The sequence below is a fragment of the Somniosus microcephalus genome, chromosome 22 (genome assembly GCF_052327205.1).
Source record: "Somniosus microcephalus isolate GS21.2 chromosome 22, FLI_Smic_1.0, whole genome shotgun sequence".
NCBI lineage: Eukaryota > Metazoa > Chordata > Chondrichthyes > Squaliformes > Somniosidae > Somniosus > Somniosus microcephalus.
This window is the reverse complement of record NC_141008.1, coordinates 10,241,450-10,255,479: the sequence shown is the minus strand read 5'-3', so window position 1 is coordinate 10,255,479 and position 14,030 is coordinate 10,241,450. Positions and strand designations below refer to the sequence as shown.

General features: G+C 46.9%; 1 protein-coding gene across 3 annotated transcripts in view; it reads left to right on the top strand.

Annotated features, from left to right (window-relative positions):
- Nucleotides 1-14,030, top strand: part of LOC147102027 (alpha-2-macroglobulin-like) — a 275,879-nt gene that overhangs the window by 172,356 nt on the left and 89,493 nt on the right. Inside the window, exons 34-36 of one of the 3 annotated variants that reach the window (XM_085964171.1) lie at nucleotides 758-863; nucleotides 9,615-9,679; nucleotides 11,834-11,976. The exons of 1 other annotated variant lie outside the window; for it this stretch is intronic. In XM_085964171.1, coding sequence (XP_085820297.1) covers nucleotides 758-863; nucleotides 9,615-9,667 — 159 coding nt within the window. In that variant the 3' untranslated portion in view covers nucleotides 9,668-9,679; nucleotides 11,834-11,976. Of the gene's footprint in view, nucleotides 1-757; nucleotides 864-9,614; nucleotides 9,680-11,833; nucleotides 11,977-14,030 lie in introns of those variants that run through there. One more of the 3 variants, XM_085964174.1, reaches the window with a different exon arrangement.

Sequence of the window (14,030 nt, the reverse complement as noted above, 5' to 3'; positions counted from 1 at the left end):
TGGAGGGAGAGGTGGTGGAAGACGGGGGGGAGGGAGAGGTGGTGGGAGAGAAGTGGAGGGAGAGGTGGAGTGAGAAAGCGGGAGAGGTGGAGGGAGAGTGGGGGAGAGAGAGGGGTGAAAGGGGAGAGAGATAGAGATATGGGTTGTGATGTGGATTGTGATGTGCATTGTGATGTGGATTGTGATGTGGGTTGTGATGTGGATTGTGATGTGGGTTGTCATGTGGGTTGTGATGTGGATTGTGATGTGGGTTGTGATGTGGGTTGTGATGTGGGTTGTGTTGTGGATTGTGATGTGGGTTGTGATGTGGTTTGTGTTGTGGATTGTGATGTGGATTGTGATGTGGATTGTGATGTGGGTTGTGATGTGGATTGTGATGTGGGTTGTGATGTGGATTGTGATGTGGGTTGTGATGTGGATTGTGATGTGGGTTGTGATGTGGGTTGGGGTTGTGATGTGGATTGTGTTGTGGGTTGTGATGTGGGTTGTGATGTGGATTGTGATGTGGGCTGTGATGTGGATTGTGTTGTGGGTTGTGATGTGGGTTGTGATGTGGATTGTGTTGTGGATTGTGATGTGGATTGTGTTGTGGGTTGTGATGTGGGTTGTGATGTGTGTTGTGGGTTGCGATGTGTGTTGTGGGTTGCGATGTGTGTTGAGATGTGTGTTGTGATGTGGGTGAGGGCTGGGGCCAAGGGGAGGTGTGGTTTTGGGGAAATATTTTTTTCTCTGGGAGTGACCCCACTTTTCTCTCCAGATGGAATCGAACCATCTCCTACAATTATCCTTTTACATCATCTATAATTTTGAGGTGGAGAATTTGCAGCCAGCTTATGTAAAGGTGTACGATTACTACGAGACAGGTAGGATCCCTCAACCAGGACACGGGATATTCCCTTCCATCTCTCCCTGTCCAATCCCCGGGTGTTTATTCCCTTCCATCTCTCCCTGTCCAATCCCCGGGTGTTTATTCCCTTCGATCTCTCACTATCCAATCTCTGGGTGTTTATTCCCTTCGATCTCTTGCTATCCAATCCCTGGGTGTTTATTCCCTTTGATCTCTCACTATCCAATCCCTGGGTGTTTATTCCCTTCGATCTCTCACTATCCAATCTCTGGGTGTTTATTCCCTTCGATCTCTCACTATCAAATCCCTGGGTGTTTATTCCCTTTGATCTCTCACTATCCAATCCCTGGGTGTTTATTCCCTTTGATCTCTCACTATCCAATCCCTGGGTGTTTATTCCCTTCGATCTCTCACTATCCAATCTCTGGGTGTTTATTCCCTTCGATCTCTCACTATCAAATCCCTGGGTGTTTATTCCCTTTGATCTCTCACTATCCAATCCCTGGGTGTTTATTCCCTTTGATCTCTCACTATCCAATCCCTGGGTGTTTATTCCCTTCGATCTCTCACTATCCAATCCCTGGGTGTTTATTCCCTTTGATCTCTCACTATCCAATCCCTGGGTGTTTATTCCCTTCGATCTCTCACTATCCAATCCCCGGGTGTTTATTCCCTTCGCTCTCTCTCTATCCAATCCCTGGGTGTTTATTCCCTTCGATCTCTCACTATCCAATCTCTGGGTGTTTATTCCCTTCGATCTCTCGCTAGCCAATCCCCGGGTGTTTATTCCCTTCGATCGCTCACTTGCCAATCCCTGGGTGTTTATTCCCTTCGATCTGTCACTATCCAATCCCTGGGTGTTTATTCCCTTCGATCTCTCGCTAGCCAATCCCTGGGTGTTTATTCCCTTCGATCTCTCGCTATCCAATCCCCGGGTGTTTATTCCCTTCGATCTCTCACTATCCAATCCGTGGGTGTTTATTCCCTTCGATCTCTCACTATCCAATCCCTGGGTGTTTATCCTCTTCGATCTCTCACCATCCAATCCCTGGGTGTTTATTCCCTTCGATCTCTCACTATCCAATCCCTGGGTGTTTATTCCCTTCGATCTCTCGCTAGCCAATCCCTGGGTGTTTATTCCCTTCGATCTCTCACTATCAAATCCCTGGGTGTTTATTCCCTTCGATCTCTCGCTAACCAATCCCTGGGTGTTTATTCCCTTCGATCTCTCACTATCCAATCCCCGGGTGTTTATTCCCTTCGATCTCTCACTATCCAATCCCTGGGTGTTTATTCCCTTCGATCTCTCACTATCCAATCCCTGGGTGTTTATCCTCTTCGATCTCTCACCATCCAATCCCTGGGTGTTTATTCCCTTCGATCTCTCGCTATCCAATCCCTGGGTGTTTATTCCCTTCGATCTCTCGCTAGCCAATCCCTGGGTGTTTATTCCCTTCGATCTCTCGCTATCAAATCCCTGGGTGTTTATTCCCTTCGATCTCTCACTATCCAATCCCTGGGTGTTTATTCCCTTCGATCTCTCGCTATCCAATCCCTGGGTGTTTATTCCCTTCGATCTCTCGCTATCCAATCCCTGGGCGTTTATTCCCTTCGATCTCTCGCTAGCCAATCCCTGGGTGTTTATTCCCTTCGATCTCTCACTATCCAATCCCTGGGTGTTTATTCCCTTCGATCTCTCACTATCAAATCCCTGGGTGTTTATTCCCTTCGATCTCTCACTATCCAATCCCTGGGTGTTTATTCCCTTCGCTCTCTCACTATCCAATCCCTGGGTGTTTATCCTCTTCGATCTCTCACTATCCAATCCCTGGGTGTTTATCCTCTTCGATCTCTCACTATCAAATCCCTGGGTGTTTATTCCCTTCGATCTCTTGCTATCCAATCCCTGGGTGTTTATTCCCTTCGATCTCTCGCTATCCAATCCCTGGGTGTTTATTCCCTTCGATCTCTCGCTATCCAATCCCTGGGTGTTTATTCCCTTCGATCTCTCACTATCCAATCTCTGGGTGTTTATTCCCTTCGATCTCTTGCTATCCAATCCCTGGGTGTTTATCCTCTTTGATCTCTCACTATCAAATCCCTGGGTGTTTATTCCCTTCGATCTCTCACTATCCAATCCCTGGGTGTTTATTCCCTTAGATCTCTCGCTATCCAATCCCTGGGTGTTTATCCTCTTCGATCTCTCACTATCCAATCCCTGGGTGTTTATTCCCTTCGCTCTCTCAATATCCAATCCCTGGGTCGTTATTCCCTTCAATCTCTCACTATCAAATCCCTGGGTGTTTATCCTCTTCGATCTCTCACTATCAAATCCCTGGGTGTTTATTCCCTTCGATCTCTTGCTATCCAATCCCTGGGTGTTTATTCCCTTTGATCTCTCACTATCCAATCTCTGGGTGTTTATTCCCTTCGATCTCTCGCTATCCAATCCCTGGGTGTTTATTCCCTTCGATCTCTCGCTATCCAATCCCTGGGTGTTTATTCCCTTCGATCTCTCACTATCCAATCCCTGGGTGTTTATTCCCTTCGATCTCTCACTATCCAATCCCTGGGTGTTTATTCCCTTCACTCTCTCACTATCCAATCCCTGGGTGTTTATTCCCTTCGATCTCTCACTATCAAATCCCTGGGTGTTTATTCCCTTCAATCTCTCGCTATCCAATCCCTGGGTGTTTATTCCCTTCGATCTCTCGCTATCCAATCCCTGGGTGTTTATTCCCTTCGATCTCTCGCTAGCCAATCCCTGGGTGTTTATTCCCTTCGATCTCTCACTATCCAATCCTTGGGTGTTTATTCCCTTCGATCTCTCACTATCCAATCCCTGGGTGTTTATTCCCTTCGCTCTCTCACTATCCAATCCCTGGGTGTTTATTCCCTTTGACCTCTTGCTATCCAATCCCTGGGTGTTTATCCTCTTCGATCTCTCACTATCCAATCCCCGGGTGTTTATTCCCTTCGATCTCTCACTATCCAATCCCTGGGTGTTTATTCCCTTCGATCTCTCACTATCCAATCCCCGGGTGTTTATTCCCTTCGATCTCTCACTATCCAATCCCTGGGTGTTTATTCCCTTCGATCTCTCGCTATCCAATCCCTGGGTGTTTATTCCCTTCGATCTCTCGCTAGCCAATCCCTGGGTGTTTATTCCCTTCGATCTCTCGCTAGCCAATCCCTGGGTGTTTATTCCCTTCGATCTCTCGCTATCCAATCCCTGGGTGTTTATTCCCTTCGATCTCTCACTATCCAATCCCTGGGTGTTTATCCTCTTCGATCTCCCACTATCAAATCCCTGGGTGTTTATTCCCTTCGATCTCTCGCTATCCAATCCCTGGGTGTTTATTCCCTTCGATCTCTCGCTATCCAATCCCTGGGTGTTTATTCCCTTCGATCTCTCGCTAGCCAATCCCTGGGTGTTTATTCCCTTCGATCTCTCGCTAGCCAATCCCTGGGTGTTTATTCCCTTCGATCTCTTGCTATCCAATCCCTGGGTGTTTATTCCCTTTGATCTCTCACTATCCAATCTCTGGGTGTTTATTCCCTTCGATCTCTCGCTATCCAATCCCTGGGTGTTTATTCCCTTCGATCTCTCGCTATCCAATCCCTGGGTGTTTATTCCCTTCGATCTCTCGCTATCCAATCTCTGGGTGTTTATTCCCTTCGATCTCTCACTATCCAATCTCTGGGTGTTTATTCCCTTCGATCTCTCACTATCCAATCCCTGGGTGTTTATTCCCTTCGATCTCTCACTATCCAATCCGTGGGTGTTTATTCCCTTCGATCTCTCACTATCAAATCCCTGGGTGTTTATTCCCTTCAATCTCTCGCTATCCAATCCCTGGGTGTTTATTGCCTTCGATCTCTCGCTATCCAATCCCTGGGTGTGTATTCCCTTCGATCTCTCACTATCAAATCCCTGGGTGTTTATTCCCTTCAATCTCTCGCTATCCAATCCCTGGGTGTTTATTGCCTTCGATCTCTCGCTATCCAATCCCTGGGTGTTTATTCCCTTCGATCTCTCACTATCCAATCCCTGGGTGTTTATTCCCTTCGATCTCTCACTATCCAATCCCTGGGTGTTTATTCCCTTCGCTCTCTCACTATCCAATCGCTGGGTGTTTATTCCCTTTGATCTCTTGCTATCCAATCCCTGGGTGTTTATCCTCTTCGATCTCTCACTATCCAATCCCCGGGTGTTTATTCCCTTCGATCTCTCACTATCCAATCCCTGGGTGTTTATTCCCTTCGCTCTCTCACTATCCAATCCCTGGGTGTTTATTCCCTTCGATCTCTCACTATCAAATCCCTGGGTGTTTATTCCCTTCAATCTCTCGCTATCCAATCCCTGGGTGTTTATTGCCTTCGATCTCTCGCTATCCAATCCCTGGGTGTTTATTCCCTTCGATCTCTCGCTAGCCAATCCCTGGGTGTTTATTCCCTTCGATCTCTCACTATCCAATCCCTGGGTGTTTATTCCCTTCGATCTCTCACTATCCAATCCCTGGGTGTTTATTCCCTTCACTCTCTCACTATCCAATCGCTGGGTGTTTATTCCCTTTGATCTCTTGCTATCCAATCCCTGGGTGTTTATCCTCTTCGATCTCTCACTATCCAATCCCCGGGTGTTTATTCCCTTCGATCTCTCGCTATCCAATCCCTGGGTGTTTATTCCCTTCGATCTCTCGCTATCCAATCCCTGGGTGTTTATTCCCTTCGATCTCTCGCTATCCAATCCCTGGGTGTTTATTCCCTTCGATCTCTCGCTAGCCAATCCCTGGGTGTTTATTCCCTTCGATCTCTCGCTAGCCAATCCCTGGGTGTTTATTCCCTTCGATCTCTCGCTATCCAATCCCTGGGTGTTTATTCCCTTCGATCTCTCACTATCCAATCCCTGGGTGTTTATCCTCTTCGATCTCTCACTATCAAATCTCTGGGTGTTTATTCCCTTCGATCTCTTGCTATCCAATCCCTGGGTGTTTATTCCCTTTGATCTCTCACTATCCAATCTCTGGGTGTTTATTCCCTTTGATCTCTCGCTATCCAATCCCTGGGTGTTTATTCCCTTCGATCTCTCACTATCCAATCTCTGGGTGTTTATTCCCTTCGATCTCTTGCTATACAATCCCTGGGTGTTTATCCTCTTTGATCTCTCACTATCAAATCCCTGGGTATTTATTCCCTTCGACCTTTTGCTATCCAATCCCTGGGTGTTTATTCCCTTTGATCTCTCACTATCCAATCCCTGGGTGTTTATTCCCTTCGATCTCTCGCTATCCAATCCCTGGGTGTTTATTCCCTTCGATCTCTCACTATCCAATCCCTGGGTGTTTATTTCCTTCGATCTCTCGCTAGCCAATCCCTGGGTGTTTATTCCCTTCGATCTCTCACTATCCAATCCCTGGGTGTTTATTCCCTTCGATCTCTCACTATCCAATCTCTGGGTGTTTATTCCCTTCGATCTCTTGCTATCCAATCCCTGGGTGTTTATCCTCTTCGATCTCTCATTATCAAATCCCTGGGTGTTTATTCCCTTCGATCTCTCACTATCCAATCCCTGGGTGTTTATTCCCTTTGATCTCTCACTATCCAATCTCTGGGTGTTTATTCCCTTCGATCTCTCACTATCCAATCCCTGGGTGTTTATTCCCTTCGATCTCTCACTATCCAATCTCTGGGTGTTTATTCCCTTCGATCTCTTGCTATCCAATCCCTGGGTGTTTATCCTCTTCGATCCCTCACTATCAAACCCCTGTGTATTTATTCCCTTCGATCTTTTGCTATCCAATCCCTGGGTGTTTATTCCCTTCGATCTCTCGCTATCCAATCCCTGGGTGTTTATTCCCTTCGATCTCTCACTATCCAATCCCTGGGTGTTTATTCCCTTCGATCTCTCGCTAGCCAATCCCTGGGTGTTTATTCCCTTCGATCTCTCACTATCCAATCCCTGGGTGTTTATTCCCTTCGATCTCTCACTATCCAATCTCTGGGTGTTTATTCCCTTCGATCTCTTCTATCCAATCCCTGGGTGTTTATCCTCTTCGATCTCTCACTATCAAATCCCTGGGTGTTTATTCCCTTCGATCTCTCACTATCCAATCCCTGGGTGTTTATTCCCTTCGATCTCTCACCATCCAATCCCTGGGTGTTTATTCCCTTTGATCTCTCGCTGTCCAATCCCTGGGTGTTTATCCTCTTCGATCTCTCACTGTCCAATCCCTGGGTGTTTATTCCCTTGGATCTCTCACTATCCAAACCCTGGGTGTTTATTCCCTTCACTCTCTCACTATCCAATCCCTGGGTGTTTATTCCCTTTGATCTCTCACTATCCAATCCCTGGGTGTTTATTCCCTTTGATCTCTCGCTATCCAATCCCTGGGTGTTTATTCCCTTCGATCTCTTGCTATCCAATCCCTGGGTGTTTATTCCCTTCGATCTCTCGCTATCCAATCTCTGGGTGTTTATTCCCTTTGATCTCTCACTATCCAATCCTTGGGTGTTTATTCCCTTCGATCTCTCGCTATCCAATCCCTGGGTGTTTATTCCCTTCAATCTCTTGCTATCCAATCCCTGGGTGTTTATTCCCTTCGATCTCTCATGATCAAATCCCTGGGTGTTTATTCCCTTCGATCTCTCGCTATCCAATCCCTGGGTGTTTATTCCCTTCGATCTCTCACTATCCAATCCCTGGGTGTTTATTCCCTTCGATCTCTCACTATCCAATCCCTGGGTGTTTATTCCCTTCCATCTCTCGCTATCCAATCCCTGGGTGTTTATTCCCTTCCGTCTCTCCCTGTCCAATCCCTGAGTGTTTATTCCCTTCGATCTCTCCCTGTCCAATCCCTGGGTGTCTATTCCCTTCGATTTCTCCCTGTCCAATCCCTGGGTGTTTATTCCCTTTGATCTCTCCCTGTCTAATCCCTGGGTGTTTATTCCCTTCGATCTCTTGCTATCCAATCCCTGGGTGTTTATGCTGTAGATCTCTCCCTGTCCTATTCATCTTCCATTCCCAGGGTGTTTATTCCCATTGATAATCTACATCCTAGGGTACTTAAGGAAGTGGCCCTAGAAATAGTAGATGCATTGCTGATCATCTTCCAACATTCGATGGAATCTGGAACAGTAGTCATGGATTGGAGGGTAGCTAATGTTACCCCACTATTCAAAAAAGGTGGTAGAGAAAAAACGGGGAATTACAGACCGGTAAGCCTGACATCGGTAGTGGGGAAAATGCTAGAGTCCATTATAAAAGATATAATAGCAGAGCACTTGGATTTACAAAGGGTAAATCGTGCTTGACTAATCTACTGGAATTTTTTGAGGATGTAACTAGTAAAATAGATAAGGGAGAACCAGTGGATGTGGTGTGGTGTATTTGGACTTTCAGAAGGCTTTCGATAAGGTCCCACATAAGAGATTAGCGTGTAAATTTAAGGCACATGGGATTGGGGGCAAGGTATTGACTTGGATAGAGAACTGGTTGGCAGATAGAAAGCAAAGAGTTGGAATAAACGGGTCTTTTTCCGAGTGGCAGGCAGTGACTAGTGGGGTACCACAGGGATCAGTCCTTGGACCCCAGCTATTCACAATATATATTAATGATCTAGACAAGGTAACTAGATGTAATATCTCCAAATTTGCAGATGACACAAAGCTGGGTGGGCGTGTGTGCTGTGAGGAGGATGCCGAGAAACTACAGGATGATTTGGACAGGTTGGGTGATTGGGCAGAAGCATGGCAGATGCAATATAACGTGAATAAATGTGAGGTTATCCACTTTGGTGGCAAAAACAGGAAGGCAGATTATTATCTGAATGGCAATAGATTGGGAGAAGGGGAAATGCAACGAGACCTGGGTGTCCTTGTGCACCAGTCGCTGAAGGTAAGCATGCAGGTGCAGCAGGCGGTTAAGAAGGCAAATGGTATGTTGGCCTTCGTAGCGAGAGGGTTTGAGTACAAGAACAAGGATGTCTTGCTGCAGTTGTACAGGGCCTTGGTGAGACCACATCTTGAGTATTGTGTGCAGTTTTGGTCGCCTTATCTGAGGAAGGATGTTCTTGCCATGGAAGGAGTTCAGCGAAGATTCACCAGGCTGATACCTGGGATGGCAGGAATGACGTATGAGGAGAGATTGGGTCGATTGGGCTTGTACTCGCTGGAGTTTAGAAGAATGAGAGGGGATCTCATTGAAACTTATAAAATTCTGGCAGGACTGGACAGACTAGATGCAGGGAGGATGTTCCCGATGGTCAGGGAATCTAGAACCAGGGGTCACAGTCTAAGGATAAAGGGTAAGCCATTTAGGACAGAAATGAGGAGGAATTTCTTCACCCAGAGAGTGGTGAACCTGTGGAATTCTCTACCACAGAAGGCAGTAGAGGCCAATTCATTAAATATATTCAAGAAGGAGTTGGATATATTTCTTAAGGCTAAAGGGATCAAGGGGTATGGGGAGAAAGCAGGGACCGGGTACTGAACTTGGATGATCAGCCATGACCGCATTGAATGGCGGAGCAGGCTCGAGGGGCCGAATGGCCTACTCCTGCTCCTATCTTCTATGTTTCTATGATCCCTCCCTGTCCTGCTCCCTCCCTCATTCCCAAATGATTATTCCTGAGTGCTAATCCCATTGATCGTTCCTTGTCCTTATCCCCGTCCCATCCCCGGGTATTTATTCCCAGGTGTTTAAGCCTGGGTGTTAATTCCTTTCCATCTCTCCTCTCACCATTGATTCTCTCCCTTTCTCCTTCAGATGACTCAGCCATCGCTGAATATCACGGACCAAACAGACCGGAGATCGTGTGAATCAATTCGCAAGTAAATGTCAGATGAGATTCAAGCAATCCACCTCCCCCAGAACCCCCTCTCACTCCCTCTCTCCCTGTGTCTCTATGGCTCTCTCTTTCTCTGTCTCTCTCTCTCACTCCATCTCTCTCTCACTCTCTCTGCCACTCTCTCTCTCTTACTCCCTCTCTCCCACACTCACTCTCCTTTTCCTTCTCCCTCACACTGTCTCTTTCTGTCTCTCTCATTCTATCTCTTTCTGTCTATCTGTCTGTCTCTCTTTGTCTCTCTCTCTCTGTGCCTCTGCCTCTGTCTTTCTCTGTCTATCTCTCAGACTCTCCCTCAGTCTCCCTCTGTCTCTGTCTCTCTCACTGGCTCTCTCTCTCTCTACCTCTCTCTGTCTCCCTATGGTAGAAGTTTGGAACTCTCTTCCGCAAACGTCAGTTGATGCTAGGTCAATTGTTAATTTTAAATCTGAGATTGAAAGATTTTTGTTAACCATAGATATTAAGGGATACATAAGAACATAAGAAATAGGAGCAGGAGTAGGCCATTTGGCCCCTCGAGCCTGCTCCGCCATTCAATGAGATCATGGCTGATCTGAAATATGGGGCAAAGGCAGGCATATAGAGTTAGATCACAGATTAGCCATCTTCTCATGAATGGCACAGCAGGCTAAATGGTCTACTCCTGTTTCTATGTTCCCTCTCACTCTGTATATCTGTCCCTGTCTCTCTGGCTCTGTCTCTCTCTGTCTCTTTCTCTCTCCCTCTCTCTGTTGCTCTGTCTGTCTCTCTCTCTCTCTCTGTCTGTCTCTCTCTGTCTCTCTCTCTTTCTATCTGTCTCCATCTCTCTATCTGCCTCTGTCTCTTTCTCTTTCTGTCTCTCTCTGTGTTGTGTCTGTGTATAGTAAGACACAGACTGCAGGAGAACGGTACAACAGGTGTTTACTCAACGTGGCTCACAGTGGAACTGAACTGTACAGATTACTACTCAGTGCTATATACAGGTGTGGTCACTGCCGGTACTGCAGTATACATGAGCTGTAAAAGATAGTTCCCCCCTTAAAGGTATATACATTACACTCTGTTTGTCTCTGTCTCTCTCCCTTTCTCTGTCTGTTTCGGTCTCTCTCTTTCTGTCTATCTGTCTCTGTCTCTCTCTCTGTCTCCCTGTCTGTGTCTGTCTCTCTGTCTCCCTCTTTCTTTCTGTCTGCCTCTCTCTCTCTGTCTCTGTCTCGATCTCTCTGTCTCGATCTCTCTCTGTCTCTCTCTCTCTCTATCTCTCTCTATCTGTCTGTCTCTATCTATCTGTCTCTCTCTATCTGTCTCTCTATCTCTCTGTCTCTCGCTCTGTCTGTCTCTCGCTCTGTCTGTCTCTCTCTGTCTCTGTCTCTCTGTCTCTCTCTCTCTCTGCCTCTGTCTCTCTGTCTGTCTCTCTCTCTCTCTGTCTGTCTCTCTCTCTGTCTCTCTCTCTCTCTCTCTCTCTCTCTCTGTCTCTGTCTCTCCGTCTCTGTCTCTCTCTCTCTCTCTGTCTCTCTCTATCTGTCTCTCTGTGTCTCTCTGTCTGTCTGTCTCTCTCTCTCTGTCTCTCTCTCTGTCTCTCTCTCTCTGTCTGTCTGTATCTCTCTCTCTGCCTCTGTCTCTCTGTCTGTCTCTATCTGTCTCTCTCTCTGTCTGTCTGTCTCTCTCTCTCTCTCTCTCTCTCTCTCTGGTCTCTAACTCTGTCTCAGTTGCTCCCTAATTCTATACCCAATTGTCTTCACTGTTAACCTTCCAGGTAGTACCTTGTCCTAAAGACCATGTACTCTACATCCATCGTACCCCCATCTACCATCTGTTATCTCCTCAATTTAATTCGATGAGGTTGATCAAAAACGATCATTCCTTTTAAAATCCATGCTGGTCCCTTCTAATTCTTGTCCTATTATTTGGAAAGGTGCTCATTTAATTCTTAATTAAAGTCTCAAAAGATTTTATTCATTGCAACAGGAGGAGGCCATTCAGCCCCTCGAGCCTGTTATACAGGAACAGGAGGAGACCTTTCAGTCCCTCGAGCCTGTTACATAGGTACAGGAGGAGGCCATTCAGTTCATGGAGCCTGTTATACAGGAACAGGAGGAGGCCATTCAGCCCCTCCAGATGTTACACAGATTCCGTGTTTCATTCTCTGGTGTTTTTTCCACAGTCGAACATTCCACTGAGAGCCCATGGTCGCCATGGAAGTGGAGGCCGAGGTGTAGAGTGCGGCAAGATTCTCCGCATTGAACTTGGCCCGAGATTAACCTCTAACCTGTAATCAAGTGTCTCAATAAAAATGTTGACCAATGAGCCTCTTGTCTCTGCCTCTCTCTCGCACACTCGCAGATTCACACTCACACTTACAGACACACTCACACAGAAACACTCACGACTGTCGAGCTTCTTGAGTGTTGTTAGAGTTGCACTCATCCAGGCAATTAGAGAGTACTACATCACACTCCTGACTTGTGCCTTGTAGATGGTGGAAAGGCTTTGAGGAGTCTGGAGGTAAGACACTCGCCCCAGAATACCCAGCCTCTGACCTGTTCGTGTTGCCACAGTGTTTATGTGGCTGGTCCAGTTAAGTTTCTGGTCAATGGTGACCCCCCAGGATGTTGATGGTGAGGGATTCGACAATGGTATTGCCGTTGAATGTCAATAGGTGGTGGCTAGACTCTCGCTTGCTGAAGATAGTCATTGCCCGGCACTTGTGTGGCGTGAATGTTACCTGCCATTTATCAGCCAAAGCCTGAATGTTGTCCAGGCCTTGCTGCATGCGGGCATAGACTGCTTCACTATCTGAGAATTTGCGAATGGCACTGAACACTATGCAATCATCAGCGAGCATCCGCATTTCTGACCTTATGATGGAAGGAAGGTCATTCATGAAGCAGCTGAAGATGGTTGGGCCTAGGACACTGCCCTGAGGAACTCATACAGCGATGTCCTGGGCTGAGATAATTGACCTCCAAAAACCACAACCATCTTCCTTTGTGCTAGGAATGACTCCAGTCAGTGGAGAGTGTTCCCCCTGATGCCCATTGAGTTCAGTTTTACTAGGGCTCCTAGATGCCACACTCAGTCAAATGCTGCCTTGATGTCAAGGGCAGTCACTCTCACCTCACCTCTGGAATTCAGCTCTTTTATCCATGTTTAGACCAAGGCTGTAATGAGGTCTGGAGCCGAGTAGTCCTGGCGGAACTCAAACTGAGCATCAGTGAGCAGGTTATAGGTGAGTAAGTGCCGCTTGATAGCACTGTCAACAACACCTTCCATCACTTTGCTGATGATTGAGAGTAGACGGATGGGGCGGTAATTGGCCGGATTGGATTTGTCCTGCTTTTTGTGGACAGGACATACCTGGGCAGTTTTCCACATTGTCGGGTGGATGCCAGTGTTGTAGCTGTACTGGAACAGCTTGACTAGAGACGGGCTAGTTCTGAAGCACAAATCTTTGCACGATAGCTGGGATGTTGTCGGGGCCCACAGCCTTTGCTGTATCCAATGCGCTCAGCCATTTCTTGATAGCACGTGAAGTGAATCGAATTGGCTGAAGACTGGCTTCTGTGATGTTGGGGACCTCAGGAGGAGGCAGAGATGGAGCAGCCAGTCTGCACTTCTGGCTAAAGATGGTTGGAAATGCTTCAGCCTTGTCTTTTGCACTTGCCTGCTGGGCTCTGCAATTATTGAGGTTGGGGATATTCATGGAGCCTCCTCCTCCCATTTAATTGTCCACCACCATCCACGACTGGATGTGGCAGGACTGCAGAGCATTGATCTGATCCGTTGATTGTGGAATCGCATAGCCCTGTCTACAGCATGCTGCTTCTGCTGTTTAGCATGCATGTAGTCCTGGGTTTCAGCTTCCCCAAAATAACAACAGAGAATGCTGGAAAAACTCAGCAGGTCAGGCAACATCCGTGGAGAAATTTGAGTTGACGTTTCGGGTTGAAACCCTTCTTCAAAACTGGAAAGAAAAAAAAAAGATCGAAGGCAAAGCTGCGATCGAACAAAAGAAGAAAAGAGACAATAAAAGGTATTAGAAGCCAGATGAGATGGTAATGGGCCCGTGGAGACAAAAGGCAGCTGAGATTAGGTGTGAAGTGTACTGGCAGGTAAGAGACAGCTGCCAGGTGAGAGAGAGAAACAAAAGGAAAGGGGTGGGGGGAGAAAAAAGGGCCCAAAACAAAGGGGTGGAAAAAATTAATTTTTTTCTCCCCCCGCCCCCCCCCCCCCCTCATTTCCTTTTGTTTCTCTCTCTCACCTGGCAGCTGTCTCTTACCTGCCAGTACACTTCACACCTAATCTCAGCTGCCTTCGATCTTTTTATTTTCTTTCCAGTTTTGAAGAAGGGTTTCAACCCG